The 26929-nt window shown below is 44.8% G+C and overlaps 1 protein-coding gene across 7 annotated transcripts in view; it reads right to left on the bottom strand.

The window, feature by feature from the left end:
* Window positions 1-786: 786 nt before the first annotated feature.
* NRF1 (nuclear respiratory factor 1) overlaps window positions 787-26929 on the bottom strand; it is a 141192-nt gene continuing 115049 nt past the window's right edge. For 5 of the 7 annotated variants that reach the window (XM_054497254.2, XM_054497253.2, XM_063668453.1 and 2 more), the window contains exons 11-12: window positions 13574-13630; window positions 787-2846 (exon numbers count right to left, since the gene is read on the bottom strand). In XM_054497254.2, coding sequence (XP_054353229.1) covers window positions 2683-2846; window positions 13574-13630 — 221 coding nt within the window. In that variant the 3' untranslated portion in view covers window positions 787-2682. Of the gene's footprint in view, window positions 2847-13573; window positions 13631-13677; window positions 22820-26929 lie in introns of those variants that run through there. The other 2 variants (XM_063668455.1, XM_063668456.1) reach the window with 2 other exon arrangements.

Raw genomic sequence — 26929 nt, 5'->3', positions numbered from 1 at the left:
GTTGGTGACTTAGGCAGGAATGGAAGGGAAGGTCTCCATCGGCCCCACCAAAACCATTTGTGAAGCGTAAGCTGTGTGAGAAACCGGGGAGTGAGGATGCAGGGGAACAAGTCATGGCTTGAGGCTTCTGCTTGGAGAAAGACAATTCACTTTAACAGTAATTCCCAAGATGGAGAGGCACCATCACTCACCCTCATTTTTTTTTTATTTTTTTGAGATGGAGTCTCGCTCTGTTGCCCAGGTCAGAGTGCAGTGGTGTGATCTCAGCTCACTGCAACTTCCGCCTCCTGGGTTCAAGGGATTCTCCTGCCTCAGCCTCCTGAGTAGCTGGGATTACAGGCGCCCGCCACCATGCCCAGCTAATTTTTGTATTTTTAGTAGAGACAAGGTTTCACCATGTTGGCCAGGCTGGTCTGGAACTCCTGACCTCAAGTGATCCACTCACCTTGGCCTCCCAAAGTGCTGGGATTACAGGTGTGAGCCACCGTGCCCGGCCTAGGATTTTTTAAATTTGATTTTTTTCCCAGAACACCAGTATAAGAAAACAAGTTATATATGAAATGTGTGAAATGGAGCAGGTCTGGTGATGGGGCTCGCAGCGGGCTCTGGGCAATCTTCAGTGTCTTCTTCACGGAGGTCCCCAGCGTCGGAGCGGCACAGGTCGGAGACCACTGATCTCGAGTAGGACTGCATTTTAAACGCAGAACGAGCTGCCCCAAGACAGAGTTCCTTTTGCCTAAGAAGCCAAGAGCTCCTATAGAGATGAACAATTCCACTTCCTGTTGCCACATTTTTAACTATTTATTGAATGAGGCAGTCAAAGACAGAATGGGAAACAACACAGAATCCATGCTCTGCTACTGGGGTTTTGCTTTTTTCTTCGTCTTGGCAACTTCTCAAACTATTTGGAGGTTATTTCACCACAAAGGAACATGGACTTTAAAGTCCCCGGACAACTTCACAATGACGATAAAAAATAATAATTAAAAAAATAACAAATTGTAGAACTAGGACTATTTATATGTAAATTTCCCTCCCCTTGCCCCGTTACGTACAGAAAAGAACATATAAAGAACATTAGATAGTTTTATATAAAACAAGCAAATACAAGAATCTGAAACTTCTCTCAAAGGTTGAGCAAGACGTGGAGAATCTTTTAATGTCGCATTAAAAAAACACATTAAATACACTATCACACACATGGGGAGAGCTGGGAGGAGGGAGGAGGAGCTGTCCCTGTACTCAAGGTTCAGAGATTTGGCCTGTTGAAAAGTCAGGTGAATTCAGCCACTGGAGACTCAGGGCTTGCAGCTGAGAAAGACAGAGTTAACGGTTACCAAGAACACCCAGATGGTCAACACCTCTGAGGAGGCAAGCTGCTCCCGGCCTGGGCCACGAGGCTGCGTCAAGGAAAACATGGGCCTCCAGGAGTCCCTTCTGAAGCAGAGCCTGATCCAGGAACACAGCAAACACCCTCAGCTGTTTTCTATGGCTAGGTGTCCCTTCTTCCCTTCCGCGTACTGACCGGGCCCAACCAAGCTTAGCTTCCGAGATCACGGACGATCAGGGGCATTCAGGGTGCTGTGGCCACAGGCCAGATGTCCCTTCCTGCTCGTTCCAGCGCCTCCTCTGCGAAGCTACAGACAGCAGAGAAAATTGCTCCCACGGGTGTATCCTGGTCTAGGAAGATTTTCCTTTCCTTCCTTTCCCTTCCACCCCCCCACCCCCTTCCCATCCTCTCCCCCACCACGCACGCACGCACACACACAAGCACACTTACACGCACGCACTCCTCAAACCCCTAATACTTCTGTTACCTTCAGTTCATATATACGAGCAATTCAGGACTGACCTTAAAACCAGAGCAACATTTTAATAGTCATGAGATCAAGGATTCCTGGGAAGGAGAGGAGATGGGAGGCTGAGGCCCGGGAGCTTTCAAGACATTCATCTGCCTGTGGCAAGGTCAGCACCTGGGCCAGCCGGAGGAGCATCTCAGCTGGCAGACCACGCAGCCCCTGGACCTTGCGAGCACATCTCTGACCCACTCCATGCTGGAGCCTCTTTGCTCAGGTGAGTCCAGCAGGGAGAGTTCTGTGTGGCCACTGGGAGGCAGCTTTGGTGAAGGGCATGGTCACCTCCGCCTGAGTTTGTCAGTAGCTCAACGCATGACCCTGGTATGAACAAAAACTGGGTGACTGTGTCTGGCCACGTACCCTACCACCCACTAAACTGGGTGAATTATTGTTTCCACAGCTCACCTTGATTTCATACAGATAATTCCATGCGGGTTTCATACATATATATATATGTATATATATATACTTTATATATATGTAAATGTGTATGTCCATATGTACACATATACATATATTCACACTCACACATACACACACATAAGTATACACACACATTTCCGCAGAAAGAAGTCCTGCCACAATTTGGCTTTTTTGGGACAGTGAAATTGACAATGCAGTTTCTTCACCAATCCCAGAAAATCAAGAGTGGTGCTTTAAAAAATGCAATTCCAAAATCCGCTGTCTTTCTTCCTTTTTTAAAAAAAAAGGTTAACAAAACTTTTCTTCCAAAGTCGAGAGACTTAATTTCATTTGATTGCACCTCTGCAAACGTGTAAAAAATTTTGAAGTAGACTAGAAAACAATGCCATAATATGGCTGTATGTCACTGTTCCAATGTCACCACCTCCACAGCTTGGCCGTCCATGGTGACTGCGCTGTCTGATATCCTGGTGGTCACAGGGGCCATGGCCACCTGCACTGGTCCGTTGCCCTGGGCGAGGCTGGTCACCACAGTCTGGTACATGCTCACAGGGATCTGGACCAGGCCTGGAGAGACAAAGAGAAGACCGTTGGTGGGGCTCAGGCTCAAGTTCCCGGATGCTGGCTGGATGGGGGCACCCAGGTCTTGCCTTTGAGGTATCGTGGTCACCAGCCTCAGGTGATCACATACCCATGGCCCAGGCACAAAGACATCTCTTTCCCACCTCATTAAAATTTTTTTCATTAATTTTTAAGATTTATAATTGATATATAGTAACTGTTCATGTTTATGGGGCACAATGTGATGTTTCAATGCATGTATACATTGTAGAATGATCAAATCAAGAAAATTACCTTATTAATCTCTTTAAAGATTTATCATTCATTGTGGTGACAACATTCAAAATCTAGCTATCTTGAAATATAGACTACATTGTTATTCGCTAGAGTCACCCTACTGTGTAACTGAACACCAGAACTTATTCTTCCTTTGCACCTGCTGGCCAACCTCTCCTGCCCCCCTCCCCAACCCTTCCCCAGACTCTGGTAACTATTATTCTACTCTCTGCTTCTAGGAAATCAACTTTTTTCCATTTTAACTTTTTTTTTTTTTTTTTTAAGAGACAGGGTCTGGCTCTGTAGCCTAGGCTGGAGTGCAGTGGCGTGACCACAGCTCACTGCAGCCTCGAACTCCTGGATTCAAGTGATCCTCTCACCTCGGTCTCCTGAGTAGCTGGAACCACAGGCATGTGCCACCATGCCTGGCTAATTTTTTTTTTTTTTTTTTGAGATGGAGTCTTGCTATGTTGCCCAGGCTGGTCTTGAACTTGTGGCCTCAAGTGATCCTCCCACCTTGGCCTCCTGAATAGCTGGGATTACAGGCGTGAACCACCAACCCTGGCCATTTTAATTTTTTTAAAACAGACTATCAGGAAAGAAAAGTTTAGAGAAATTGTGGAAACACGCCTTAGGGTAGGGCCTTCCCAGCTTGCCGTGAGAGGGCCCTGCCTGCCTCCGCATCTAGGAAGCACAGGCCCGTCAAGTGTGAATGTCCCCGGCCTGTCTTCTCCGTTTCAGAACAGGCCACCATTACTTGTCTTTGATATTTGGCTACACTGCCTTTTTCAACCCTCTTTCTGCCTATGCTTAAGTCTCTCTCAGCCTGAAAAGAAAAAACTTGTCCCTCTCCTATCCTGTCTTCTGGCCACTGCTCCATCTATGTGCCTGCCTTCATAGTCAAGCTTATTTTATTTATTTATTTATTTTTAAAGCCTAGGTCACTTGTTTCCTGATTTCTAGATTTTACACACCAGTAAAATGTAAAAACACATTTTGGGGTCAACTTAAAAAAAAAGACCCCAGCTACTCCCTAATATCACTATTATTTCAGAGTAGAAAGGATGGCTTAAAGGAAGAAGCACATAACCCCCATAAAGGTAGTCCTGCCTAAAAAGGGAAAGCTGATAATATATTAAAAAAAAGGATTCCCAGTAAGGCCGTAACTAATGTATACATCAATCTCTCTTCCTTCTGAAACTAGAATTACAGTGAATGAGGAAAAAAGGATATAACTGAGGGATGTCAACATTTTTTTGGAAGATGCAAAGCAAATGTGAAATGGTTCTGATTGAGCAGAGAAGTGGAAGGGGCAACTCCTATGCTCACACAGGGCTCAGCACATAGAGGCCTAGCTACTGCAGAAAGAGGGATGAGGCTAAAAATGAGAATGAGTGGAAAGTTTGAATTTAATTGATTAGACCAACCCCAACATCCAGACCCAAAGACCTTTGCTGACTGGGCCTCTGAGGTTCACTCACTGTATTGAGAAACTGACCCAGAGAGGCCCCTTTTAGTTCTTTTTGACATTTAAACCATAGGCTACTTTGATGAAGATAAAAATTATTTAAAAAAGGGTTGTCAAAATATTTTCTAATGCAAAAAAATCAAATATAAGATTTTCTTTTCTAATGTTAAATTGTATGTAACTTTTTTCTAGGAGTAAGTTTTGCCAGTTTAGGGATAAGGGGTAAGCACTTGATGATGCAGTGAGACTTCATGAAATGAGACTTGCTGTTCTGGTGACACATCACTATAAACCCTGGCTCTTCTGGTGTGCCCTCACACAAATGGAAGACGTGGCCAGGCGCCCCCACACTTGCAATGCAGGCCTGAAAGGAGAAAGAGAGGCCAGCCTCCATGTGCACGTGGGCATGGGGGAAGCAGGCGGAAGGGCCAGGCCTTGGCCTACAAAACTGTGGGCTTCAGTTTCTTTCAACTAAACCTTTGCAAATTGCTCTTAACTGTCTTTAATTAATCTCTCAGTTCACCCCTTCCCAGTCACTCAAATTATCTTTCTTTATTATTTTTTATTTTTTTAAATAGTGACGAGGTCTCACTATGTTGCTCAGGTTGGTCTCGAACTCCTGAGCTCAAGTGATCCTCCTGCCTCGGCTTTCCAAAGTGCTAGGATTACAGGCATGAGCCACCACACCCAGCCAAATTATCTTTCCATAATGTGTTACTCCCCTCATCTCAAACATTTAAATTCCATGGTTTTTAAAAGGTTTCCAAAGCTTGTAACAAAGTTCAAATGATTTAGCATGGTCTTCAAGGCCTCTCATGATTTGCCCTGGTCCATCTTTCTAGTCTCATCTCCCTCACTCTCTCACAGGTGCCCTGTGCTCTAGGTGCCCCCCACCCCCAGACTACTCTCAGTTCCCCCAATCTATCAGCCACACTCTTTTGGGCCTTTGCTCAGGTTATTCATGAGATAGACTTATCCCCCACTCCTTCCTTTTACACTGGGGTGAGCTTTCCCTCCTTGTGGAACCTGCCCCATCCCAGCCTTATCAATGCTGGAGTAGCCTCCTCTGGATTCATAGAGGCCCAGGGACAGCCATGGATAAGCCAGCTGGGCCAGTTGATGCATGTCTGCAATAGGCCTTCCCACTTGACAGAGGGTTCTTTCAAGATCAGGCCTGGCTCTGGCTTATTTCATGTTCCTCACAGTATGAAGTACAAAGTGTGCCACAAGTTGCTATCAGCATAGCCTCAAGGGCCATATACTGCTGGCCTCAACCAGCGTGCAGCTGGGCCCTCTCCCCAGCCTCTAGACTCAAGGCATGGGCCTGAGTATATATATGTGAAGATTGTATAACCCTGTCAGTCCCCCGCCTCCTCCTATCACGATCATGCGCTCCTCTGGTCAAAACAGGCAAAGTTAACGAAATCACCCAAAATGCCCAGTGGCAAAGCCAAGACACCTGTGTGTTCCTCCAGGGAACCCACATACTGGCAAGTAGCAAGCAAAACCAGAAGCAAAGGTCAGCCTCATTTCACTGCTCTTGCCTTTGGGCTCCATTCAGTTCCAAAAGCTCCAGGCTTGGGGAACAAGTCCCCTGCTGTACAAATACAGTGACTACAGTGTGCAGGGAGATCTTTTCTAACTGTGAGCAACCATCTGGGTTAGGGCTGGTGTGAATAGAAACTAAAAGAATTGTCAACGTTGAATTTCTTTCACCCTGGCTGTGATGTGTTTGGGTTTCCTATGATGTGGGCCCATGCCCAATTGTTAAAATAGTTTTCATAGTATCACGGAAGATTTTCCCCAGAATAAAATGAAGCAAGGTTCTAATGCAAAAATCTATCTATTGGCTGATACTGCCATCATCAGAATGGTCTTCTGAACATCTGACCTGATCTTGCTGTTCTCCTTCCCAGTTCTTCAGTGGTTTCTAGTGGCCTACGGGATATAAAGTCCAAACCCCTTTGCAGGTATTTAAACTCTTCACGTCAGCCACTGTTGTTGAGTTAAGCCTGGTGATCCACTAATCCCCACTCACTTCACACGCCAGCCAGATGAACTACTTGACTGAGGTTCTCCAAGTACACACCTCCATGCCTTCTGCCTGGAGGGGGCTCCTCCCCAGCCTCTCTCCTCCCCATCTTGGGTCCTCTTCTCCGATGCTCCTCCTCTGCTCCCTGTACAGGCTCCTTGGAGACAGTGGCCTCATTCATCCTCACTGCTTGTATGTCTTGTCCCCAAGGACACCGTAGATTCCTTAAGGGAGGAATTAAGTCTCCATCTTTGAGTGGCCAGCAGTCAGCAGGTGCTGGAATGTTTTCTACTACCATGAATGAAACCTGCTTACTAAGATTTAACTTGTGTCCCTTCTAGGGACTGCGTGATTAAGGTGGGTGAGCCTTAGGGTGATGAAGCTGTTTTGGAACAAGAGCTTCCAGCCCAGAAAAAAAGCAACCTAAAAAATACTGCATTCAAGACGCACCCAAATAAAGCTGTTTTTGAAAGATTCCATCTTCTGTACTCCACCCTAGACAGGGAAGAAGCATATTTGGCCACACCTGGGTAAGGAAATGGTCCCCACCCAAAGCTCCCAGGGATGAGTAACTGGTGAGGACAGCCACACACCTTAGAAGCACGGGAGAGGGAGGCCATGATGGGAGTCATTTCATCACCTCGCATGCCTTGGAACCCCAATTCCGCTATTTTCTACATAGAGTTTCTGTCTACTGCCACCTTAAATAAATGCATGACCATTCCCACTGTAGGGATTTTAAGACCTCTCTCTCTCTCACACACAGTCATTTTGACATGGGATTAGATTAAATCGCCTCAGTGTCTCTGACCTAACAGCCTTCATGTCCCTGGCAAGGGAAAGGGGGAGGGGCTGGAGGCCTGGAAACCCAGCGTGCACTAAGTCGGGCGGCTGCCCTTGGAAGAGAGATGATTAAATGCTGAGGTACAGTAATCAGGCTGGGACTGTCCCTGCATCTGCTCAGCCTGCCCCTGATTAGCCCTAATCTAGAGGCGCATGTTAATCCAAGCTTGTATTCTGGGTCATTTTGATTGATTAAGCAACAGGAAGCCCTTCGTGTTCTACTTTAAGGGGTGGAAGTCCTCCTTTTTCTTACAGGGCCCTTGTAGAGTCCTGGTAATGAGACCCTTGGCCTCAATACAGCCCCTTTCCGAGCCCTCTCACTCCTGCTGCATGTCACTTGACTTCTGCCGAGACCCTAGAGAAGTCCACAGGGCAGGCTCCTTCCCTTTCACGAGTCAGAGCCAGAACCACGGGCTCATCATAAAGGCACATACTTCTAATGTCCCGAAGACTTTAGTATTTCAGAGCTACAGACAACCTTAGAGTTAACTCAGTTTAGTAAATACAACCCGTCTTTTTATTTGAACTCAAAAGTAAACATAACAATTTTATTAAAAAAAAAAAACCTCAACACAGATCAAAGGAGGACTGATTTTGTTCCCCAAATGACTGAGTTGATGGTGAAGTCAGGGGCCCAGGCCTTTGATTTGGGAGTCTTTCCATATATTAGAATGTCCTTAAACACTTAACACTAGGGCCAGGAAGGACCCAGAAGGGTGAGGACTGTCCTCTTTGGGCCCCCTGCTGCTTTTCTTCTCAAGCTTCATGGCAAGGTTTATAGAATTGGTCAAAATGGAAAAAAGGTCAAAGGTGACTCAGAAACTTCAGGTGCCAACATAAAGATTTCCTCATCAAGCAGCAGTCGGACCCAAATCTCTGGAAGAACTGGCTGCAGGACCACGTTTCCCTGTCAAGGACAATGAGGCCTGACATGGCTCTATTTTTTTTTTTTTTTTTTAATGTGTATCATTCTTGAGCCAAAATGGTGAAACATGCTTTTCCCAAGTCTCCTCTCTTCCCAAATAAATGGCAATAACATTCTTCTAGTTGCTCAGGCCAAAAGCTCTGAAGTCATCCTTGACTTCACATCCAACACACCAGCTGATTCTCTCCCTTCAAATACAGACCCCAAATTCAACACTTTTCCCCCTGCCTCCCTGGACAGGCATTACCATCTCTTGCCTTCCTTTGTAATCACCCTACTTTAGCGCTTGCCAGAGGGATCTTTTAAAACTTCCATACAAAGTGATGCCTCTCAAATCACATTACATGGGTGGCAGATTATGATATCTACTCATAAGCCTGGCCTTGCACGCTGCAAAACAAGGGGCCATGAGGTTTTACAGTGGTCTCTGATGGTGGCACCAGGGGAGCACTGTGGTAGACCACGGGCGCCAATGAGAGTTGCTTTAAAGGTTAGGGTCACAGCCTTGCACACTCTGGATTTATCATTCATGAGCCAATCAACTCTATTCTAGATCTCTCCTGGGGCAATGAGTTTCATCACTTGCCTATTGTGTAATGAAATTTACACACATAAACATATGTGCATGTATCCGTGGAAATGGAATTTATTTATTTTGAGGGAATTTATTTTTCCCAAGGCTAACTTCTTTCAGTATTCAGTATTATTGGATGAATAAGTATGTTTATCATGGTTAACATCTTAAAATATTGTTTGGCAAAAGCCATCCCATCCCATCAAAAAAATTACTTTGCTTTCTCCTATCAGGAAAATAAAGTCCAAATAGCTAATAGTTGAAGGAGTTTATGTAGCCTTTCCTGCAAACACCCTACACTATCCCCTCACTACAATCACATGTGTCCCTTGGATGCCATGTGAACTTCCTCAGGCAGGTCTCTCTGTCTGGAATTAGGCCCTGCCAGTCTCAGGCCAGTTCTTCTGGCAGATTCCACATGGTTCATGGGGTTGCCTCTGAGGGGACAGCCCACCTGGTTTCTCCCTCCTGTGACTTTATTGCCGCCACCATTCATTTGGCCCCAGGTATGTGCTGACCTGTTCCCAAGGAGTTGCTGCTTTTCTCTCTATAAATCTGCATGCTTGCATTGTTGGTAGGACAGTCTTTTTTTTTTTTTTTGAGACGGAGTCTTGCTTTGTTGCTCAGGCTGGAGTGCAGTGGCGTGATCTCGGCTCACTGCAACCTCTGCCTCCCAGGTTCAAGTGATTCTCCTGCCTCAGCCTCCTGAGTAGCTGGGATTACAGGCGCGCACCACCATGCCCGGCTAATTTTTGTATTTTTAGTAGAGGTGGGGTTTCACCATGTTAGTCAGGCTGGTCTTGAACTCCTGACCTCGTGATTCACCTGCCTCGGCCTCCCAAAGTGCTGGGATTATAGGCGTGAGCCACCGCGCCCAGCCGAGGACTGTCTTTTAATGTTGAGCAACTTGAACACAGTAGGTGCTCAATAATTGAATATGATATGAAAATGTATCATTGATCATACTCTTCATGAATTTCAGAAACTTGATGGTACTCCCTTTAGTCTTGCCCTCCACAGACCGAACAGCCTTAACACCTTTTACTCTGATTCAGAATGAAGTCGAATTTTCTCCACAACCACATTCTCATGGTGCTGTAGATCAGAAAAAGTAGGCTGTTTATTTCCATTAAAGGCTTCCCAGTCAGAAAGACCTACATGTGAATCTTGGTTCTGCTGTTTAATGGCTTGTGAGCCTGTTTCCTCATATGTAAAATGGTGATCACTCATCTCACAGGGCTGCTGAACTAGATAGATGGAATGACACATTAAAATCTATTACACTGCTTGGCACATAGTAGGTATATAATAAATGCCACTGCTTTTCAAAGATGACTTTGAGGACGAAGTTTGATGGAGTATGGCTGGGGTCACAGATGTCAGACTAAAGCTCTCGGGAAACAGAAAGAAAAGCAGAGACAACACAGATCTCCTTTCAGCAGTGATTTTCTCCTGCCAGGAAGCACATCATTCACCACAGGCCTTCAAAGATGTAAAGATTACAGATAACAGCCATGAAATCAGGGCAGATGGACTGGCAGGCAGCTTCCCTTCTGAAACACAGTGATGGTCAGAACCGGCACTGCACATGACGTAGATGAAGTGGTTGCTAATCGAGTGCACTGGTCAATAAGCAACCAGGCAAAACCACTCCTCAATATTAAGAATGTGAAAAATACAATCAGGGCAGTATGATGTGATGTCATCACCCTGATACATTTCTGAAGTCCTCCAGAAACTAACAGGCTTGAGCCAGGCAGAGCACAGGGCTGCAGGGCTGTTGAAGTTATCCAGCACCATAGCTGGCCCTCCTCCCCTCACCCCACGACAAGATAGAGCAGGACAGACAACCTGAGGAAGAATGGGCCTTTCATTTGCCCTCACAGTCTGGGAAACCTTTGGGAATTGTTGTTTGCTGTAACTGAATCTTTCAGCCCGAAGCCCTTCCAAGTTGGTCATGGAAATATCTTTAGTTGGGAGAAAAATATTGATGGCTGTTGAGAGAAAAAGAGAGCTAAACAAATAATAAACATGACAGTAGGTGGAAGAGAAATAATTCTTAAAACCCAAAGGGAAATTTACATTACGTAATGCCTTCTTTAGTTTATGAACATGAACGCTAACCATGTACATCAAGGAAATACTGGCCCAAATGGGAACCGGGACCATGATTAGAAAGGAGAGGAATACATGAGTAAGAAATTAAATTACAGATTATATTGCTTGAGTTTTTAAGGAGCCAGCAAGGGTATCTATAGGTGTTTCTAGGGGTGACAGGCAGGAATGAAGTCCTTTAAAAATCTTACATTTACAGGCCTGGAAAAATATTTACATCAGTGGCTGACGTCTGAGGAAAGCCACTATAAGCAGAAAAACAGGCATGGTATGTGCCAATATAGAAGTGGAAGAAGGTAACAGGAAATCAGTAAAGAAGCTAGTCTAGCAGGCAGACAGCAGTCAGACAGGCTGAGAATACCAAGGACTAGATGGAAAGAGGACACATGTAGGGCAAGAAGAGGGAGGTCATGAAGACAATGTCAATATCAAACAAAAAGGAGGTCCAAGTAACCTCATGATAGCAGGGCAAGCGGGGAAGAGAAAAAGCGTTTCCCAGTGGTTCTGTTTCTGTTCTATTAGCTGCTTTTGGGACATTTAATCTCCCTTTTCCGTGTTTCCTAAGTCCAAGCTTTTGGGTACATTTGGGGGATTTATGGATTAAAATATGTCTTACATCTGGCAAGTACTGAATATTCTCATGAAGCCAAGAGCAGCCTCACAGGTGCCTTGGTGCACAGGGTGCTTTTCAGCACTCAAAGAGTTTTCTTCTCTCTTGCTGGACCATCTCAAGACTAAGAAAAACTGCTTTCTGGAATAACATTCAAAGGAGTGACTCTGGTTGAGACAGGGTCACTCTATCTTTTACCTGATTTTGCAGACCACCAGGAAGCTTTTCATGCCCCTCATCCCATAAGCCAAATATTAAAACTGAATTCATTTTTACTTTATTAGTAAATATATCTCAAAACCTATTTTGGAGATACAATGTCATGATTTCCTCTTGAAATTACTGGCGATGCCCAGGAGCATTATGAAATCGGGTTCTGTGTTTCAGTATTCAGAACCACCATGGTTTATTATCCTGAAAATTGAGCTCCCAATGTGGGGATGAACAAGCTAACTGCAAGGCATGTTGACCCTGCCAAGAAGGCTTTAAACTGAAAATGGCAGGAGAGAAAGCATTCTGCTAAAGCTTGTGGAATATGCACGTGCTCCGGAGCAGCGGTCCCGAGCATTTTTGGCACCAGGGACTAGTTTCGTGGAAGATAATATTTCCATGGATGGGGGGGTTGTGGGGGATGGTTTGGGGATGAAACTATTCCACCTCAGATCATCAGTTCACAATAGGGTTCGTGCTCCTATAAGAATCTGATGCCGCTGATGATCTGACAGTAGGTGGAGCTCGGGCGGTGATGCTTGCTCACCTGCCACCCACCTCCTGCCATGCCAGGGGTTGGGGACCCCTGCTCTGGAGGACATCTGATCTGACTGTACAGAGCAGGGCAAGGGGTACCCAGTAAATTCCCAGAAGAAATCACTAGGAAGAAGGGTGGGAACAACACTCAGGTTGAAGTCTGTGTCCCAGAGGATAGAGTATGGCAATACGCAGAGTGCACCAATATTTTAAAATGGAAAGTGGAGCCCAGATGACAAACCTCAGAAGAAAGTCACCAGGAGCCTGCAACAGTCAGGTGCAGATATGAACAGCAGGCCCACTCAGGAGTTACTCAGAGTTAGGAAAGGAGGTTTACTTTTCTGTTATTATTATTTTCAAACTTTTTTTTTTTCCTTCAAACTTTATGATGGAAAATGTCAAATAGGCACCAGGAGAGGGAGGAGTACAACAAACCCCCATGTGCCTGTCATCCAGTCCCTGCCTCTTCTATCTGACCAGGGATACGCTGAGGCAACGAAGCTTCCAAAAATGTACTCGTGACTTTTCATCCCCTCACTCAGCAAAATCTGTAGAGCACCATTTAGGAAAAAAACCACAAAAAAACTAAAACTTTTTAAGAGCGCATAAAGCGCAGAATTAAATTTGCTCTAGGCAGTGAGACACCTGAAAAAAGCAGATCAGTAAGTGGAAATAGACAGTAATGGGGCTTTAGAGTCAGATGGAAAGAACTCTATCCCAATAAACTTCATCAAGTTTTTCTCCTGCTTTTCCTATCTGAACTGTACTTAGCATAGCCAAATTGTTAATGGGGACAAGTTCTTTATAAAAGAATCCCAGCTAGAGGTGGGAGGATCACTTGAGGCCAGCAGTTCGAAGCTGTAGTCTGGGAATAGCCACTGCACTCCAGCCTGGGTAATGTAGTAAGACCCTGTCCCTTAAAAAAAAAAAAAAAAAAGAATTCCAGCTAATAAATGAAAAGGAAACATTTAACACTAGAAAAATCAGATAATCAATGGTTACTAAAACTATCAGGTGACCGAGTGAGGGGGACTGCACAGTAAAGGAATCCCACCATCCATGCAGGAAGCAGCGCCTGGAATGACAGCCTCACAGTGACTCTATCCTCCAGCTGCTTCCTTCTTTCCCCAAAGATGAACCCACCTGTGGCTTTGTCAGTCAGGATCCACTTGCGACCTGCACGATCTGCCATAAAGAGGCCTGACAATAACACAGAACTGTTAAAAAAAAAAAAAAAAAAAGCACCGGGCAAGATGGGCCACCAGCCCCACTGCGGCGCTGCAGCCTCCCATGCACATCCGGTGCAGGGTGCACAGCCTCGCTCCTTCCACCCGTGAGGAAAGCCTTCGGCAAGCATGCCAGCACCAAGTGCTAATGTGCACTTAGACCACCAGATCTTAGTTCAGTTGAAGGGAGAGAAGGTCATTTCCCTCATATTTCCCCCTCACCATTGGAATTTGTGATGTGATTTTCTTGTAGCAGACTTACCTTCCTAATTATGTCTTCTTTAAGCTAATATGAAAACTAATTTGTATTCCCTAAGTACCCAGCAGCTGGGTCGGGGGGCGGAGGAGATGGTCCAGGCTTACACTGGCTCGCTCAGAGAAATTGCCCAAGGATTTAAAATGTGTCACAAGTAATCTGTGTGACAGATAATCTGTAGGTAACAAGTAAGAGTTGACTATATTCACATTTGTAAAACCAACAGGCCACTTCTGTATCTTAGGACCACTATGAGGATAAATAACATCATGCTTACATGATTTAAGTTCTTGAGAAAAAAAGACACTGTCTAAATTTGAAGTAGTATTGTTATTTTACGTGGGCTTTCTCCAGGAGTCAAAGCAACTGTGTAGTAGCTACTAGACACAGACAAATGGAAGAAGCAAGATTAAAGGCCCTGTCCTTGGTCCCAAGAGTTGCTGGAAATGGAAAGTGTTGGCAGCCCAGCGTTCCACGCCCAGCAGCATTGTCCACACAATGCACAACTTGTTTACACGCTCTTGGCCCGAGTGTTCACATGCCCTCTTGTTTTACTAAGGTGCTCCGTTTAATGAGAAAAGGACTGTCTGGTCCAACAGCAGGGCTGTGAAAGCTTAATTAGGAGAAGGCCAAGGAGAAGGTCAGCTGAAAGTGGACATTCCTAAAATTAAATTTCCTTTTCATTGTTATAATTCATTTTTTTTTTTTTTAAACAAGGGGTAGGAGTAGGAAAAGGACATGAAATCCTTGGAGAAAAAAATACAAAAAGGTGAAAAAGAACACAGTCCAGGTAACATGGCTGGAAGGAGTTGTTCCAGAAACATTCAGGCAAATTTCACTTTTTCCTTCCAACAAGACTGCAATAGAAACTCCGAGGCTTCCTTAAGCAGTCGAGGCATTTCAAGAGGTTCAGACCAACCTCAAACAGTGCGGTCCACTAGAGCTTCCTGTGATGATGGGCACGTTCTGTTTGAGTGCTGTCCGACACAGTGGCTACAGAGTGCTTGAAATGTGGCAGCGTGACTGAGGAACTGATTTTTAAATTTTATTCTGTTTTAATTAAGTTTAAATAGCCAGAGCACAGCTCTAAAACCTTTCCAGAGCTTCCAGTGTGCCAACTCCATATCATAAACATGCCTCCGACAGACACATACACTCACACTGTGTAACACTCTTAAGAGTTGCCTTTGTTTAAATGGAAACTGAATCTAAATTGGATGCTTTGTATTCACCTAAAATACAGATTTCTGGCATTTCCCTTATTTAAATCACAGGTTCTTTCCTTTACTGCCATACCTCATCAACTTATTTTAACACCCTCCAGCCCCACCGCCAGGCCTTTGCATGAGAAACTATCAGCATGTGAGAGCAATGCAGTGTAGATGCATGTTACAGTGCTACGGGAATAAGGAGAGGATGGGCTGGGCAGAGTCAAAAGACTGCTGGACGCCTCTCTAGAGAGTCAATCTGATAGCATGGTCTTTGTAGTCTCACTCACAGCAGTGTCTCGGTTTCCATATTTAGACCCCTTCAATGATTCTCAGACCCAATTGCTAGGCTTTATGATGGCAAAGTTTTTTTTTTTTTTTAATCAATTTCACTTAGAAAATCCCATTTAGGCTCTGAAAATCTCTAAATTGGGGCCTTTCTAATAATGAAGATTTGGTGTAATTATAATGTCACAGACAATTGTGCTGACAAAGCAAAACCAGTATGTCTCCTTGCCAGGCCTTTGCTCTCAGTCTGACCAACAGGAGGAGAAAAGAGGCTTTGTCAGGAGCAGATGTGCACTGGGAGGCCCCAGGAAAGCAGATCTGTTGAATGAAGCAGGTGCCACTTAGACATTCACTTCACTGACTCCAACCACAACCTCCCCTTCATTTGATATCCTGCTCTTGGCAGGAGGATGGAGAAAGAGCATCGCACAAAGAGGAAGCATGTTTATCCTGTTCAGATTACTGCTTCTGCCAGGCTGCTGCTGCTGCTGTTGGGTTCTGCACATTTGCTCTTTATTAAGCAAATGTTAGAGCTGGGTGCTGGCAAGTGAATCCCTGTATTTACACAGGTAACCTGAGAGCCAGAGGGCCCCAAACCATCCTGGCTGCGAGGGACAAGCTATTAGAGTTAATAACAGTGCACTGGCATTCCTTCAAAATCCTAATGGAAGCATAAATAAAAAGAGGAAAGTCCCCTTTACCCAAGAACCTGAAAAACTTTATTCTATAAGAATTTTTCCTGTTCTAATATTCTGATTGCTGTGTGAACAGTGATTAATGCCCTTTTTACATGCTCAATTAAAACCCACTTTTCCATCCATGTATTGAATAGAAATGACTCCAATTAAACTTGTCCAATTATGGTTCTGGATTTGGTATGCCAGAAAAAAAAATCCCTTTACAGAATAGCGCTCACAATGACAGGCACAAGATTCAGTCTTGGTTTATAAGGAGCTGGAATAATCTAAGACCAAAATCTGCCTTTACATACAAAGACTCCGAAAGATCTGCGGACCTAAAGGGAAGGAGAATGAGACAAAGCAGCAGGTAACTTGGCCTTGAGGACACCCTGGATGGAGAGGAGACCACAGTCAGTGGTGTCTATCTGCCAGATGGCAGGGACCTTCTTGGGAATCCGTCCGGAAGCCCTGACTTGAGTTGTCTGCTCGGAATGTCCCTGGCTTAGATTGGTGTTCTGTTCATAGGATGGTGTGCTGGCTCATCGAGTTTCCCCAAGCTGAGAATACCCAACACAGGCAGACCAAAGAGTAAATGAATTTGCATCTATTGAAGTACAGAAAAACAAAAAAAGAGGACATGAAGGTATGCCAAAGGGACTTGATTCCTTTGGGGCCCTGACATGTCGACTGGAGGTATCCAGTCTTTCACATGAAAAGTATCTAAAAGCTACATCTGAAGGACATGGTCATGGCTTAGATGAGCACTAAGAATAAAGACTGACAGCTACTGGCCTATCATCTCATTGTAAAGGCCCTCTATGTCCACTTTTGATCTGCAGTCTTTAAGCCTTCAAATAGCAGAGCTTAGGTCAGCAATTCCTGGCATACAAACGATGAATGCCCAAGGCCACCCCAGGTTATAATGGTAGAGAGAGAATGACACATCCCCTCTGGATGTGCAGACTACACAAGGAACCTAAACCCGCAAAGAGGGACAGGAGATACTTTCATGAGGCAGTGCTGGTCTTTCTGAAGGTGTCCACAGCTCAGCATCTCTGCAGGAGGCAAAGAAAAGCACCAAAGAACCCTGGCAACTGGAAATCCCTCCAGCTATGGGGGGTATGCCTGAGGAGCGACAGGAAAGGCCTGGTAATTCTAGAGAACAGAATCTCAGTATGCCTGAGGGATATGATGGACTTCCACCAGGAACACAGGCTTCCTGAAGTAGGGATCCTTGTGGGAGATTCACTACCACCTCTCTGCGAATGAAGACTGGCCCTGGCCCTAAGCATGTGTGCCAGAAGTACTAAGAGTGAACCTCTGAAGGTTACTTCCCTTCCCATTCAGTGTGAGTGATTAATCATTATAATGGTAATAATCACAACAGCAGTTGTAGCAGTGGTAGTCAACAGTTACTGCATGCCTCCGATGCCCCAGCCAGTAAAGAGAGTAGGGCTATAGTCTCTGCTACCCCTCAAATTAGTGCCATCAACACATCTCCCAGGATGGGGGAGACTGGGGAGTCAGGAAACTGCCAGCTCTTTCCAAGAGCTATTTTGGAAGGCACTTTGGACTTCAGGAGGTCATTATGAAGACAGGGAAGGAGGACACATTTGAGAAGTGAAGAATCACCACTGAGCTGTCCCTTCCCCTCCTCAACACCATGGAAAGGTTGGGTGAGAAACACACATGGGGCAGAGAACTGTACCCCTCTTTGAGTGTCTAGAATCAAGAGCCCCAGTGAACATCTCTGTGCTCCCATTTTTCAGCAGCAGCTCCGTTTCACTGTGAAATCTGGAATTCATGCAATAGTCATGGCTCCTGTCAGCCTTGTGACCCGTCAGGCTTCGGATATTTGATCTTTTGGCGGGCTACTATAAATCCATTAGAGCACCTGGCTGCAGATACCTGTAGCCTAGAAGAGAAATTTGCACTTGTGAGGAATCCAAGTGGAAATATGCACGTGGCCTGGGTCATGAATAAACTCACTAGGAAGTGAGTCTCGGTGTCGCCACTGTCTCCAGTCTCAGGTTTTCCTGCTTGGACTCTGCAGTGCATAAAAATAGATCAGTTCTCCTCACAACCGTCCCACCCTGCTGTTTACTGGCTGCGGATTACTGCAGTCACATGGGTAGATTTTTTTTTTTTTTTTTAAAGCAAAGCCATGCTGTTTATGAGCTGAGAAGGTCACCGGAAGACAAAGCTCATGAAGTATTTGTGTTGTCCTCCCCTGTGCAGAGAGGGTACAACTTGCCAGGAGACCACAGTGTTATTGATATAGCCCTTAGATCAGCACTACCCAATAGAACTGTCTTCAGTGATGGACATGTTCTGTATCTACACAATCCATTAAAGTGGCTACTAGGTACATGTGCCTGTTTACATTTAAATGTGAATAAATTATAATTAAATTAAAAATTCAGTATCTCAGGGCGTATGTGGCTATTCAGCACTTGAAATATGATTGTGACTAATAACTAGCTTTTACATTTTATTTCATTTTAATCAACTTGCATTTAAATTCAAATAGCCACATGTAGCTAACAGCTATCATACTGGACAGTACAGATTTACATGTTAGGTTTTGGTATCACGTTTTTATTTGCCTCTGCTAAGATTTACCATGAGTCTTTGACTTCTAAAGTGAGTAAAACATAGCTGCCACCATCCCTTAAAACAATCCTGCAAAGGAGTCACCACACCAAGTACTAGCGTAACCAGATGAATAAGAAAGGCCACGATTCTCATTTGTATTATGCCTTCTTTACTTCCTAGGTAGGCTAAGCTGGCAAGAGGGAGTGAAGGGGAAGAAGGGAGTTTCACTGGGCAGTAGAAAGAGTACTGGAGATCTGGTATGATTTCCAGTCTTACTATTTAAGAGCTGACAGATCCTGGGCAAGTCCCGGTTTTAGCTCCTTCTGAACAGGGCTCAGATCTGTTCTACTCAGTTTACTGGGTGAAGGTAGAATAATGCAGACACTGCTTAGCCATTTGCAAGGAGATGATGGTGGCAGTGGTGGTGGTTGTAGCAGTAGTAAAAAAACAAAATGAAAGAATGGACAATGAAAGGAAAAAGATGAAGACTGTAAATAATTATGCTCAATGACAGAATGGACAATGAAAGGAAAAAGACGAAGACCCTAAATAATTATGCTCAATGTGTATAGCCAAAAGGCAAACTTACAGCCGACTGAAATGGTTATTTTCCTGGTATGACATCTACCAACATGCTTCCCAGAATGAAAACGATTCATCTTAGAGAAAAGTTAGCTGACTTAAATGGGAAAGTCCCCGTCTGCAAAGAAAGCCTATTTCCCAGGGGGGTGTGTGGAAGACACTAAGAGACACTGCTGTCCCAAGGTGCTGCACCACACACTGTTCAGTTCCCAGGAACAGCCGCCAGCTCCCAGCTCAGCTGGAGCCGCAGGCAACGCTGCATACTCCCCTCACTCCTCTTCATTTTGATCCACAGCTCACAGCTCTCCTTATATTACAAGAAGGAATCTTTTCAGGTCTAGGACTATCCCCTCCTCCCCCTCTATTTAAAAAAGACCTATGATTCCAAAGGAGAAACAATTGTAATACACATAAATCTTCATTTGCTTTTTCTCACAGAACAGGCGATGCCTCAGCGCAGTCTGAGACCAGCACTCTAGTGTCTTCATTTTCTCTCAAGTTACTCTATCAACAAGGGAGTGGGTGGAAAAGACCATTTACCTTACAGTAGGGCAGCCTAAAAATCCACAGCTACCAGCTGTGCTGCTCTTTGGGGACCTTGAAGATGAGAGGCTTGTATCCTGGGACTCACAGCTCACACAAAAAACAGTTGCTTAGGGGCTGCCTGCTTCAAGTCCTGAGGCACTGAGCTTACCATCTTTGGATGAAAGCTACAAATAGTATCACAGTGTCATAGAACACAACAGCACTTTTAAGGCTATCATGCTTATGGTGACTGAAAACACACTCTTACACTAAGACTATTTAACACATTCATTTATTTAAACTTTAATTAAAATAATGAGGCAAAAAGTGATTTAGTACACACTGAAATAGCACATCAGCAACCTTTTTGGGGAGAAACAATAATACAGTTCCTAAATTAACATTTACATCTCAATGGACTCTTGTGAGAACAAGCCCATATGCTGATGTGTCCAGGGAACGAGGAGCACAGAAAAAGGTGGAAGGAGACGTGTTTTACAGTCTAACATGTGGAGGATTGGCATCATCCCTCTCATTTTTAAAGAGTTGGAACAGTGGGACATGCAGTAAGTAAAAATGGATGATGGTGGTGACAAAAAGGAAAAAATGGCAAAAGCTACCTTTCATGATAGAGTTGAAATACAATGCATCTGTTGAGATTTGAAGACAGATTGTGCCATTTTAGGAGTAAAAAGGCCACACTCATGACTGCAAACTATGTGCAGAAGCGAACAGCAGCCCTAGACAAAGGCAAGTGATAGAGCCTTTAAACAATGTCACCTTGTATTTTCTTCAGTCAAGGTTATAGAAAGGGCTTCTAATCTATTCCCATTTTTACAGCATCCACCTCTGCAACATACATCTTCAACTGCGAAAGGCAAGCATTCGGATCCATCTTAAAGACAGGAAAGCAGCGTCTACATAGTACTGTGCACTCCAACATATGTGAGTAATGATGGAGAAGAAACTGATGCCGACAGCTAAAGAATTTTATGTTTATGATGCATCCCTGTGCCAGGCACTATGCTAAGAACTTGACAGGAATCATCTTGTTTAATGCTCACAACTTCCTTCTGAGTACAGAACTATCATTATCCTAATTTTTATAGCTAAGGCTTAGAGAGGTTAATTTGCTTGCCTAAGATTACAGAGCTTGTTAGAGGTTCAGCTTTTAGGGTATCCAGCTCTGCGGGACCTCCCCTCTCCATTGCTCCTCCTTTTACTCTCAGTGCTATACCAGGTATCTACAAGTTAAACAATCCTCACCACCACCTTCTGTAGTAGAGGTTCTTAACCTTTTTTTGTGGGCTGGCGATGAACAGGGGTGGGGGTGGGGGTGGGAATGCCTCTGGTCTAGTTACACATTCAATCAAAGCTAATACCCTCCCTGCTGCTAGCAGAGGCAAAGAAAAAAAAAAGCTATAGATACCAAAAAAAAAAAAAATACAAATACCTTTGTATAGAATTTCTCAGGGTCCATAGACCCCAGGTTAAGAATATCCTATTGGGCTGGGTGTGATGGCTCATGCCTGAAATCCCAGCACTTTGGGAGGCCGGATCATTTGAGGTCAGGAGTTCGAGACCAGTCTGGCCAACATGGTGAAACCCTATCTCTACCAAAAATATAAAAAATTAGCTGGGCTCTCTCAGGAGGCGGAGGCAGGAGAATCGCCTGAACCCAGGAGGTGGAGGTTGCAGTGAGCCGAGATTGTGCCACTGCACTGCAGCCTGGGTGAGACAGAGTAAGACTCTGCCTCAAAAAAAAAAAAAAAAAAGAATATTCTATTGAGCATTGTTGAGATTAAATTCTGCTGGGAAAACATACATATTTTAAAAAGTTTTTATTAAGGTCAAAGAAAACAGGGATGTGAAAAGGTGAAGATTGTTTAGTGTAAAAAAGAGAGAATGTTTTTCCCTAAAGAAATGTCTATATTAATTTAATTTGGCAGTTGGAATGCATAGTAAAATGTACATTTGTTTTATAGCACAGTAAGGCAGAGTGGGGTCTTATAATTTTATTTTTTTATTTTTTATTTTATTTATTTTTTTGAGACGGAGTCTCGCTCTGTCTCCCAGGCTGGAGTGCAGTGGCACCATCTCAGCTCACTGCAAGCTCCGCCTCCTGGGTTCACGCCATTCTCCTGCCTCAGCCTCCCGAGTAGCTGGGACTACAGGTGCCCACCACCACACACGGCTAATATTTGTATTTTTTAGTAGAGACGGGGTTTCACTGTGTTAGCCAGGATGGTCTTGATCTCCTGACCTCGTGATCCGTCTGCCTCGGCCTCCCAAAGTGCTGGGATTACAGGCGTGAGCCACTGCGCCCGGTTGTCTTATAGTTTCAGAAAATATGACGTTGAAGTCTTAAGGTGGAACCTCAGCAGCAAGACTGGTTGCCAGGACCAGCCCAGAACGTGGGACACGCTACCCTGACGATACTTGCAAAGGGCTGTTCCTTCTCTAAGTGTAATGACAAAGCCTTGTCATCAGCTTTAATTTTTATTTTTATTTTATTTTATTTTTATTTTTTATTTACTAGGGAGTCTCACTCTGTCAGCCTGGCTGGAGTGCAGTGGCGCAATCTTGGCTCACCACAACCTCTGCCTCCTGGGTTCAAGCGATTCTCCTGCCTCAGCCTCTCAAGTAGTTGGGACTACAGGCGCGTGCCACCATGCCCGGCTAAATGTTATATTTTTAGTAGAGATGGGGTTTCACCATATTGGCCAGGCTGGTCTCGAACTCCTGACCTTGTGATCCGCCCGCGTCGGCATCCCAAAGTGCTGGGATTACAGGCGTGAGCCACCGCACCCAGCAGCTTTAATTTTTAAACAGCCCTCCAGTCCATTTCTCTTCATTCAGAACATGAGGAGGGAGGGTTGAGACCCCTAGTCTTAACCAGGGCAGCATAGGTAGTGGGTGGTTTCTGAGTCTTCAGTGCTGACCAGCGGAGACAGATGTGCTCTTCAAAATCTCTGGGGGACCCCAAGCAAGGGCTGTAGGCAGAGCCAAGTGGAAGACCCGGTGAGGAGCTGGGGAAACAAATAAGCCAATAAACTCGCTCCAGGCAAAAATGAACACGCCCCTGACCCGTTCCCCAGGCTCCATAGCCCTACCACCTTGGTCTCAACTTTGTTAGAGACAGGTGGGAAGGCTGAAAGAGTCCTGGCCTAAATTGAAGAGCAGCAGGAAGGCTTGAGCAGAGGCTTCTAGGAGCTAATGAAACAAGTCGTCTGCTGGGGTTCCTTCCTTCTGAACATCATCTACTTCCCTTAGTTTCCCTGGCTCTAAATAGCACCCGTAGCCCACCACCCAACTCCAATCAAGATGACACATTCACTAATTGCAAAGTACTCTGCTCACTGAAAATGTTTAAGGCTGACAGCCAGACAATGATGAGTTCTGCAACCGGAGAAGCATACAGACCTGTCGGCTCCTCTGGCCAGCAAAGGCAAGCCTGTGTGTGTGCAGAGGGAGGGCTGCTGAGCCCAGGGCACTCAGCAGCATGAACCTCCAGGGCACCCCTACAGCCCTCAGAACAGCTGGGCAGATGGGTGCTGTGGCTAAACTAGACTAAGGCAAGCAGCCTCTGGCATGGGGTGGGGAAAGGTTTGACATTTCCAAATTTATTTGTTCAACAATGGTTATCACCCTGTATTTGTGGAGTCTAGGCAGGAACCCAGAGCTCACATCAAAGGGAGACAGTGTAGTACAGTGGTTTGGAAACAAATTGCCTGAATTGTCTGCCACTCTCTATGTGAACTTGGTTAAGTTACTGAAACTTTCTGTGTCTCAGTTTCCCTATGTGTTAAATCAGTTTGTGTTTACTCATAAAGTTATCATGCGTTTTAAATATAATGCATGTAAAACACTTAGAATGCTTATACATAGTAAGCATTATATAAATTTTGTTAAATGAATAAAATAATGATACAACAGGATTGAGAGACAGAATGCAAGGTCAACAGCTGAGAAGTATGTTGATGTCCTAGGTCAGAGAGCTCCATAAGTGGGGTATGCCCTGCTAACATCTTTTTTTTTTTCTTTTTTGAAATGGAGTCTCACTCTGTCATCCCGGCTGGAGTGCAGTGGCACGATCTTGGCTCACTGCAGCCTCGACCTCCTGGGCTCAAGGAATCCTCTCACCTTAGCCTCCTGAGTAGCTGTGACTATAGGCATGAGCCACCGTGCTGGGCTAATTTTTATATTTTTTGTAGAAACAGGGTTTCACCATGTTGCCCAGGCTGGTCTTGAACTCCTGAGCTCAAGCAATCCACCTGCCTCAACTTTCAAACTGTTAGGATTATAGGTGTGAACTACTATGTCGGGCCTCCACTAACATCTTTATTAACGAAAAATGAAATTGAAAAAAATCAAAAGAAAATAAAGAAGAAAGTGAAATTTCAAAGTGCAAGAACACTTGTTTCCCTCACCTGGTCCATCTCTGTGATGAAAACTCCCTACAACCCTGAACCTGGGGAAAGCTGGGGTAGAAGCAGAGGAGAAAACTTGAGTCAATTTTACAGTTTATTAGTGGTTCTGTTGAAAGGCTTGGTAGGATAAAAAATGGCTAAGATAAGGTTTTCTTTTCTTTTTTGTTTTTTTGAGACGGAGTCTGGCTCTATACCCAGGCTGGAGTGCAGTGGCGCGACCTTGGATCACTGCAAACTCTGCCTCCCGGGTTCACACCATTCTCCTGCCTCACCTCCCGAGTAGCTGGGACTACAGGCGCCCGCCACTGCACCCGGCTAATTTTTTGTGTTTTTAGTAGAGACGGGGTTTCACTGTGTTAGCCAGGATGGTCTTGATCTCCTGACCTCGTGATCCGCCCGCCTTGGCCTCCCAAAGTGCTGGCATTACAGGCGTGAGCCACCGCGCACGGCAGGTTTTATTCTTTCAAATGAACTTTAAAATCAGTATAAAGTTCATATTCCCAAAACACTCTTTGGAATTTTGAATGCAATTTTTTTCAAATTTAAAAGATGAACCTTTTGTTTGTTTGAGGCAGTCTCGCTTTGTTGCCCAGGTTGGAGTGCAATGGTGCAATCTCAGCTCACTGCAACCTCTGCCTCCTGGGTTCAAGCAATTCTCCTGCCTCAGACTCCTGAGTAGCTGGGATTACAGGTGCCCACCGCCATGCCCGGCTAATTTTTGCATTTTTAGTAGAGATGGGGTTTCACCATGTTGCCCAGGCTGGTCTGGAACTCTGGGAGGCTGAGGCGGGCAGATCACCTGAGGTCGGGAGTTCGAGACCAGCCTGACCAACATGGAGAAACCCTGTCTCTACTGAAAATACAAAATTAGCTGGGTGTGGTGGTACATGCCTGTAATCCCAGCTACTTGGGAGGCTGTGGCAGGAGAATCACTTGAACCTAGGAGGCAGAGGTTGCAGTGAGCTGAGATTGAGCCACTGTACTCCAGCCTGGACAACAAGAGTGAAACTCCGTCTCAAAAACAAACAAACAAACAAACAAACAAACAACAAAAAAACCCCAAAGGACAAAACCCAAAAAAACCCCACTGCAAACCAGCAAATGCTACATCCTCTCTTTTTTCTTGTGGCATCATTAGGAAAAGTGTCAGCTATATTAAAAAATGCTGATGCTTTCTTAGCAGCTCTGCTAAGAGGCTTATTAGGTTGGTGTGAAAGTAATTGCACCAACTTCAAATATGCCATTACTTCTAATGGCAAAAAAACCCACAATTACTTTTGCACCAACCAATACTTACGAACTTGTTAATCTATTTTGTTTTCCCCCATCTACTTTTCAGGAATGAAAAATAGCTGTATGAATCTGCGATAAGATCTCAGACAGAAGAGTGTTTCTGAGGTGGCCAAGTGCCGATATAATCCTTCTCTTTCATTACGTTTGCTGCAATAGGAAGGAAGAGAAAGGTCTATAGGCCTGGTTTTCCGAGGCTTGCCAACAATGGGTGTTAAGGTCTGGGTGAGAGGTGAGAGGCACTCAGCAAAGAGCTCCTCAAGTCTGAGTGAATGCCTGTATCTGTCAGTCCTGGAGGTGAGGAGTCCTGGAACACAGGGGGTTCTGGGGACCAGCAGAGAGGAAGGCAGAGTGAAGAAAAACAAATGGGCTGAACTGTATGACTTCTAACATTAAGGTGTATAAGATGAAAAGAGTATTGAGATAACTGTGTTCAAAAAATGAAGTAAAGGGCCGGGTGTAGTGGCTCATGACTATAATCCTAACACTTTGGGAGACTAAGGCAGGAGGATCATTTTGAGCCCAGGAGTTTGAGACCAGCCTGGGTAACAAAGGGAGATCCCATCTCTACAAAAAATACAATTAAAAAAATTAGCCCGGCGTGGCACTGCGCACCTGTGGTCCCAGCGTCTCAGGAGGCTGAGATGGGAGGATAGCTTTAGCCTGAGGTCAAGGTTGCAGTGAACCAGTCTAGGTGACAGAGCGAGACCCTGTCTCAAAACAAACAGACAAACAAGTAAAGGAAGGAATTAATCTGGTAGCCTTCACCAGCCTTAGGCAATTCTACCTACATCTAAATGAAAAGGCACCTGTGAAAATCTTTATATTGAACTGAATCATGAAACTCCATCCTAAGAGACCAAAGACTCTATTGAAAAAGACAGAGAACATAGAAATAAAGTAATGTGAGTGCTTGGGTAGTTCCTTTAGTGTCGGGGTAGTGTGGGGTAGATGTCCAAAAAGAAGAAGTCTTCAGGGTGTGCAGGTGCTAGGTGCAATGTCTTCATCAGGTCTGCTTTGGTGATCCAGAATTTAAACTTCTGGCTTGCATGGGTCATTATCTTTTTTTTTTTTTTTTTTTTTTCAAGATGGAGTCTTGCTCTGTCGCCCAGGCTGGAGTGCAGTGGCATGATCTCGGCTCATTGCAACCTCCATCTCCTGGGTTCAAGCAATTCTCGTGCCTCGAACTCCCGATTAGCTGGGATTACAGGTGTTGCCACCACGCCTGTCTAATTTTTTGTATTTTAGTAGAAACAGGGTTTCACCATGTTGGTCAGGCTGGTCTCAAACTCCTGACCTCAGGTCATCCACCCACCTTGGCCTCCCAAAGTAGTGGGATTACAGGTGTGAACCACTGAGCCTGGCTTTTTTTTTTTTTTTTTTTGGAGACAGGGTCTCGATCTCTCACCCAGACTGGAG

This window comes from Pongo pygmaeus, chromosome 6 (assembly GCF_028885625.2).
Source record: "Pongo pygmaeus isolate AG05252 chromosome 6, NHGRI_mPonPyg2-v2.0_pri, whole genome shotgun sequence".
In the NCBI taxonomy this organism is placed as follows: Eukaryota; Metazoa; Chordata; class Mammalia; order Primates; family Hominidae; genus Pongo; species Pongo pygmaeus.
Note: the sequence above shows the minus strand (reverse complement) of the source record. Positions and strands in the feature narration are given on the sequence as shown.